This window comes from Prosopis cineraria, unplaced genomic scaffold (genome assembly GCF_029017545.1).
Source record: "Prosopis cineraria cultivar Desert tree isolate PC_DT_omini unplaced genomic scaffold, ASM2901754v1 PC1, whole genome shotgun sequence".
In the NCBI taxonomy this organism is placed as follows: Eukaryota; Viridiplantae; Streptophyta; class Magnoliopsida; order Fabales; family Fabaceae; genus Prosopis; species Prosopis cineraria.
The window spans coordinates 34,494,488-34,502,696 of record NW_026555332.1 but is presented as its reverse complement, the minus strand read 5'-3'; the positions used below and the strand labels follow the sequence as shown (position 1 = coordinate 34,502,696).

The 8,209-nt window shown below is 27.0% G+C and overlaps 1 protein-coding gene across 1 annotated transcript; it reads left to right on the top strand.

Annotated features, from left to right (window-relative positions):
- Window positions 1-6,830: 6,830 nt before the first annotated feature.
- LOC129302889 (zinc-finger homeodomain protein 4-like) lies at window positions 6,831-8,006 on the top strand. The gene has a single exon (XM_054941791.1). It carries the CDS (start codon window positions 6,959-6,961, stop codon window positions 7,655-7,657), a length of 699 nt encoding a protein of 232 aa, XP_054797766.1. The 5' UTR covers window positions 6,831-6,958; the 3' UTR covers window positions 7,658-8,006.
- Window positions 8,007-8,209: the final 203 nt, after the last annotated feature.

Sequence of the window (8,209 nt, the reverse complement as noted above, 5' to 3'; positions counted from 1 at the left end):
TTTTATTTTCATATAAAATACAAGTTATAATTTGGTTATCATCACTTCTACAAAAATTAACATTAGTCACAGATATTTAGTAATTGATTTTCAATCCATCACTAATTATGGACACTAGTGATGGAAATTTTGTGACAAACTAAATTCTATTACTGATTTACATAAATTAGAGATGGATATAGAATGTTGTTACATTTTTATCAAATTTTATCAATTTATTGACAAATTTAAACCTGTTATTAAATTATGTCACTAAATATTTATATTAGTGACATATTTTTAATATAAAAATTAATAAAAAATTAAATATTTTATAAAAATAAAAATTATAATATGCATAGAGATATTTACATGACAAAATCTTCAAAATTACCAAAGTAAATAATTATACAAATAATTTTTTCTCTTATTATAAATAAAATATATAATATAAAATGTTATCAAAAAATGAAAAGTAATTTTCCTTTTATTAAGTAAATATAAATATAAAAATAAAATTTTTATCATGTAAAATATTTTAATTAATATTAAATAATATATTTATTGACATATTTAAATAATAATATATATTAAATATATGGGTTCAACTATGTAATATAAATTAAATTGTGCAGATTAAGATTGAAAAGTTATTATAACTCAATTGGCAAAAGGTATTTAGGCCAAAAAAAAAATTGACAAAAGGTATCTATGAGAAAAAAAATAAAGGTCATAGGTTCAAGATGAGACATTATTACAAGCAAAGAGAATTAAAATAGATTATTAATATGACTATGATATAGGGAGTGATTATTGATATTTTTTGTCACTATAAATCTATCACTAATTTCAATTTTTTTTCTTGTAGTGTATGTATTATTGTTAATCTTCATTATATAATCACTTGGGTTAAGTAGGATTACAAGGAAAGCACGCCAGTGAATTGGTACTTTTAATTATTGATTGTGCTTAGCTAATGAGGGATCAGAAAATCTAAGAATGATATGTGGGGCTCTCTTTTTCAGAGCAAAAATATTTTCGTTAAAAGGCACACACATAACAAAAAAAACACACACATGTATACTTCATGCATTTTTTAAAGTGGCCTATATTAATTTAGGCAAAAAAAAAGGCTTATATTAAAAAGTATGACAAAACTTTTAATTATTCAAGCTCAGGATTAGGTGGTACATAGCAGTGGAACGATAGAATCTCGAGAAATACTAATGAAATTGCTGATATATATGCTTGTTAAGATAGCTCTTTCTTGCATTGTTAGTTTTCGTCCTCTTTTCCCTTCCCTTAGCTTAAATGTAATTTTGGTACAAGGCATTAGTATGATTGTCTAGTTCCGGTTCATTTCTTGTTTATATATATATATATGTGTGTGTGTGTGTGTTTTATAATTAGAAAATTTTGTAAAGTACGACCCTTCACCTCATTTTATAAAATTTTTATTAAAAAAATGATAATAAAATTATATAAATGATATTTTGGTCTCTTAAAATGTCATAATTTTCTTGAAGTCTTTAAAAAAATTTTTGTTATTAAAAAATTAATGTAAATGACCAAATTACACTTAATTTAAACTTATGAATTGCTGTTGAATTCTTATACTTTTAAGAAAAAAAGTTGTGAATCTTAAAAAAAAACTTATAAATGACAATTATATTGATATTTGAATTAAGAACAATTTTATCATTTATATTAATTTTTTAATAACAGAAAAGTTCCTAAAAATTTTAAGAAAATTATGGCATTTTGAGGGACCAACATGTCATTTATATAATTTAAAAATATTTTATTATTATTTTTCCTGTTTATTAGCTCTTTTAAATGATTTTATGTAATGTTACATGAGATGTATTTTAAAACTAAAGGGAGCAATTGTTTGCCAAAATTAAAAAAAAAAGAGAATTATATTCAAGGATCACTAAAAATATTTATTCACAGATAAAAATTAATATAAAATGAATTGTTATTAAAATGGGGGATATAAATTAGTTGTTTATTAAATATGACTTGTTATTAATTCCTATATGTGAATATATTTTTTGAGTAGTCTTTGAATATAATTTTTCCAGTTAAAAAACATAGAGGGAGTAATTAATTTAATTGACACTCCAAATCGACCCCTTTTCTAGGCAGAAGCACATCTATGATTATCATAACTACGAATTAAGATAACGGCCACAAAGCTAATAAGGTTGGTTTTAATATAATAGATTAATTTTTCATAATAATTTGACGAATCAATATTTAAAGTTTAGCTAGAAAAGATGTCCACATTGAGGCTTGGTTTAAATGAAGGGAAAATTGAGAAAAAAAATAGAAAAAAAAAAGAAAATTAGGAGAAGAAATTTTCAAAAATAATAATTTCTTTTACAATTTTTAGGGGCTTTCTTTTCTTATTTTCTATCCTTCTTCGCTATTTTTCTCATCATTCAAATAAATGATAGTATCCAACTGTGCCTTAAATATAATTATTTTTAATAAGAAGATGCTCAATTTTTTTTTTAAAAAAGCCTAACTATACCTAACTTAATTACTCCTTTTTTGTCATATAGGATTAAAAAATCATTCTTTCTCTACTTTACAATTATAAATAAGACAAAAGGATGTAAAATTTAAGACAACAGTATTTACCATTTTTTTCAAGTTTTAACTATACCTAACTTTAGAAGTCCTAAGCAACGTCAGTAACAAGGTTAAAAAAAAAAAGCAACGTCAATTAATTTTTAAAATAAATTAAAGACATATTAGTAAGTCCACAGAATTGTTGACATGTCGATTATATTTTTTTATTTGTATTCTATAGCTTTATTACTAATTCAAAGAATTATATCAATAGGTTGGGATAAAAAAAATGGAATTGCTAGCTATGTAATATATAATTAACTTGAGTTTTATGGTATATTAAACTCCATGATCAAGTCTAACTATCTAAGGGTAGCAAGGCATGCGTGTACCCAAATATCATTAACCCTATATTAATTAGAGCCCTTCTTTCTGCCTCAAGTTACATTGACATAATGAAATCTACATTAATTATATTCTATTAAAAATTATATGGATTGAAGTTATGTACACATACTTATTACTAGCCTGAGTTGTAGCATATAGCTAATAATATTTGCCTAAAAAAATTTTGTCGATTACTTATTCCACATATTATTATTTTCTTAAAGAAACATGTACTAGAATAAAATAGTCAAAAAAATAATTAATTCCTCATGGGCAGATATTTTATAATATATTTACATATATAGTGCATGATCAATAATGTTGTCATATAGTATGTGCTTAACGTTTAATCATTTCAGATCGCCATAATGATATATGGAAGACGACAATCAGCCGCTTCTTGACGTTTTCTTCATCATTGTTGTTTATTTTAAATGTGCTTAGTATATTAATAAATCTTAGTCTTGTTTGTAAAAATTTGACTTAACCAATAAAATTGTGGGTTTAAATCATATTATTGATGTGAGAATCTTGTTGATGAATAAATTGTAAGTATCTCTGTAAATATTTTTTAAATTTGAAAGCATGTCTTGGCTCTAATGAATTCCTATAACTCAATTCATATGAATTTTTGTGTATAACAACAAAAAGGTGTTCAATATTTTTTCAATTAAAAAAGTTGTTCAATATTAATTTACTTAAACAAACTTTTCAGATGATAAGATTTGAATGGTACCAACTTTAATTTGGTGATAATGAATCCTCGTTTCTATTATTGCATTGTATATACCATATATTACAAGTGTGATACATGATTGAGCTCCAGGTGATATGGGATTAGCCTACAGTAATTACCATCTCTATGTACTTGACAAAGTCACATTTAACTATAATAACGTCCTTATTTTCCCAATACATAACCATAACCTCCAGGTGATATGGAATTAACCTACAGTAATTACCAAACCATAGTTAAAAAGCTTTTATTGCAGTCGATAAGTAAACTAACTATAGTATAAAGGAAAGACCAAATAACAAATCTAAGAAAAATTAATTTTTTAGTCCTTCAATTTTTAACTTAATTGTAACTTAATCTCTCAACTTTTAACTTGTTTATAACTCAATCCCTCAACTTTTGATTTGTTTATGACTTACTCCCTCAACTTTTGTTAGTTCTCTTTTTTTCATAATGTTAGCTTATGTCTTATATCAAAGAGCAAAAAGAGAGTATTTTATAGTAAGACATGAGTATTTTTTTTATCCCTCTTATTTGATAAGGATAATTTTTTAAAAAATTTAAAAAATAAGATTGAGTTATAAGTGAATCAAAAGTTTAGGGACTGAGTCGTAGTGAGTCATAATTAGAGAACTGAATTGCAATGAGTTATAATTGATGAATTGAATTACAAGTGAATTAAAAGTTAAAGGACTAAAAGATTAATTTTTTAAAAATCTACTATAATTAAAATATTTGAAGCCATCAATTTAATACTTTAATACACACTATTATGATAGAATAGTCCAAAATCATGTAATTTAAATTTATAAAAAACCCAAGATATCAAACTCAATTTAAATCATAAAAGGATCAAAGATGGGATCCCAAATTTTAATAAAGTAAACACTTTAAATCAAGTAAAAGCAATATTAAATTAAGTTATAAAAGATATGGAAATATGTGATACCAAATACATTTGAAAACATTAGTAAATAAGGTCAAAAATATCAAATATTCACGTACCAAGCCATTCACCACAGACATGGAGTGATGCGCCATTACCAATGTCTCATTGCACAGAACGTGATAGCACATTGTCGTCCAATGATAAATTAGGAGCTAAATTTTTCACGCACCCCAAATCTTCATCTAATGTTCAATTAAAGCAATATAGGTGTTCATAAAAAGCTCATCTAGTAAACTAACTAATAGCATTAATTTTATTTTTAAATTATTTCATATTAAAGAATTGGACACCTAAACGCCACTAATCACATATTTACACTTAATCACAACCCTGAGGTGTCCACAACTCTACCTAAGTGCCAAAAGTAATTCTTGAATAATTTTAGGGCTAGATCGAATTTAAACAAAATATTTTTTTATCTCAAACCTATTTGAGTTGGTTTGAATATGTCTTAAAAAAATTCAAACCAAGCCTAATCGGATCCAAGTCTAGCCCAAATATCCAATTTTTTACATATAATATTATATATTAAATGCTTAGTAATCCCTTAAGATTTAGTACGTGATACTAAGATATTATATTATATGCATATTTTAGTACATGGTTATATATTTTTTTAACAAAATAAAAAATATCCATATTGCTATATTTTTCTATCATTTTTTATTTACAAAAATTACCTTAAAATAATCTTTAAAATATATTCTAATTTTTATTCTAAATTTAAGACCCACAATTTTTCTTAAAAAATTGAGTGTTCAATTTTTTTTAAGTGTACCAAAAAGTATATTGTATATTTTTTGTTACAATAAAAATAATTAAATTTAATGTAAAGATTAAATTTTCCTTAAAAAAGGAAAAAATAAAAAGTATCTTGTATATTTGGACCAATCCAAATAAACTCAAAATATTAGGATTGAGTTTAACTATATAAATTTTTTAAATATGTTCAAGCTTATTTAGGATAAAATTAAGTTTAGCTTATTCAAATTATCGACTCTACTTGTGTTTCATGCTTTTCTTCTTAAGAAATAGTAACTAAACATGAAATACCCAAAAAAAAAATTCCAAGAACTTTTGTTAAATTTAAGTCAACAATAGTAATTGGTTACCCATTAAACTTATGAAAGAGGTTAACTTTTTCTATTTTGTTAAAATAGCCTGAAGCTGACTATTAAGTTTTTAAAAATAGCATGTAATATATAAGTTTCTTTCTGGATGAGTTTGAGAATGACATTTGCACCGTTATATTCATTCATGTCCTAATTGTATAACAAAATTTTAAAATTTTATTTGATTTTAAATATAGGGAAAAATAATATTGTAGCTAATTTTTATTTTCAACATTACACTCCTTCTTAAATGCATTAAATTGTTGTCAAAATTTTTAATTTTTGCACGCATTTCATTCTTATTATTAATTTTATTAAATTTTTTACAAATTTGAAAATATCATCTATCATTCCTTATTAATAACCATGAAGTTAATTAGCTTTTTTATACAATTAATTGGGAGTGAGAAATGCTCTAACCACTCAATCTAGGACTCCAATCCTTTGAAATTATAGTACGCACATATGCACTTGTTTGGAATTCCACATATCCCCCCCCCTCTCTCTCTCTCTCGCACAACACGCACACGCACTTGATTTATCCTTATTTCTTGTTTGATTCTCTTCAATTAATTTAAATTACTTTCCCAGAGACAACTTTCTATAGCGTAATAAGTTTTATGTCTCACAGTCTAAGCAAAGCATGCCCAGGCCTACCAACACTTTTAGTTGTATCTCTCTATACATTCTCTCCTTATATATATATATATATATATAGCTTTTATTTGTTTTTTTAAAAAAATTGATGATAAGTTTCGTGAACCTTAATAACAACTTTGTTATTTAAATTTAAAATAATTATACTTTTTAAATATATTTTTAACCTAATTTTTTAGATTAAAACTAAAATTTAAATATTTTTTCTCCTTGTCATCATCATCATCTCCCCTCTCTCCCCCACACAAACAGACAAGAGGAAATAAAAGCGATAAAGTTTTAATTTTAAAATAGCCTCTCTAAAGTCTTTCCATTGCAGACCTTAATTACTCTCTTTCATCCCTCTTAGTCACGGGCTAAGTATTATATACACACACACAGTTACACACGATGTTGCCGTTCATTGCTTCACTTGCAAAATTCACTACCAGCACCTCGTATCGTTCTGTCTCTCTCGATTCCTCAAGCAGAATCAGTATATATATATCATCACTTTCTTCCAGATAGCTGTCATCAAGTTCTTTCTGTTGTGAGAGTACACGAAGGAATCACAGCGAAAGCATGGAGTCCAGAATTGTTCATACTACCGATCATCACAAGAGGCCAAGCGTCGTGGAGGAGCTTGGTCCAGAGGAGAAGAAGAAGAAGAAGACGATAATAAAGTACAAAGAGTGCCTAAAGAACCATGCAGCTTCGATGGGAGGGCATGCAACAGATGGGTGTGGCGAGTTCATGGCTGAAGGAGAAGAAGGCACGCCTGACTCTCTCAAGTGCTCAGCTTGCAAGTGTCACAGAAACTTCCACAGAAAACACTTTGAAGCTGAAGATTCTGATGATAATAGCCCTTCTTCTCTACATTATGATTATCATCCTCATCCTCATCATCTTCTTCTTTATTCACAGAAGCTTCCAGATCATGATGGTGCAGATGATCATCAGGTCATGAAACCCTTGTTGATCAATGATTTGTGTCTGGGAAGTTACAATAATAAAAGCGGCTCAAATGCTTCTTCAGATCGTGAGTCTGATGAGAAGAGGGTGATGACGAGGAAGAGGTTCAGGACCAAGTTCAGTGAAGAGCAGAAGGAGAAGATGCTGAGATTTGCAGAGAAGGTTGGGTGGAGGATGCAGAAGGGGGATGAATCCATGGTTCAGCAGTTCTGTGAAGAACTTGGAATCAAGAGAAGAGTGCTCAAAGTGTGGATGCACAATAACAAGAACACTTTCTCCAAGAGAAACCTCATAATCTCCTCCACCTAAATTAATTTTCATTGCAATTTCTCATTCCTCATGAGGCTTTTGTTATTGCCCTTTCATTAGTACTGACTTATTTTTCTCACCCTTTTCCTTCCTGGCCAACTACTTTTATTTTTTGATATAATTTTATCTGATTGAATCATATTCCAGCATTGACAGATCAGATTAAAAGTACCTCTTTCAAAATTTTTAAGCATTTTCTGCATTCACAAACTCAATTGCGACCTTATTCTTAAGCAGTCACATATAGATCATCCCCTAGAACCAATACCTATTAGTTCCTTCCTGGCCAACTATTGTTTGTTTGCTTTCAAAGGATTGCTGCGCCTGAGTTTGAGGAATTATTGTAGTAATGTTTTATATATATAGACTTTTATTTAGTTTTCATGTGAATTCTATGTTTTTAAAGTTGGACTGCTGCAATTTATTCTAGGTTGTGGTCTAGATACAATATAATGTATTAAAATATATATGATTTGTATTTGGCAAAAAAAAAAAAATGAGTTGTTAAAAATGTACATTATTGATAGATAACTGAAGAGTTCGATATATAAC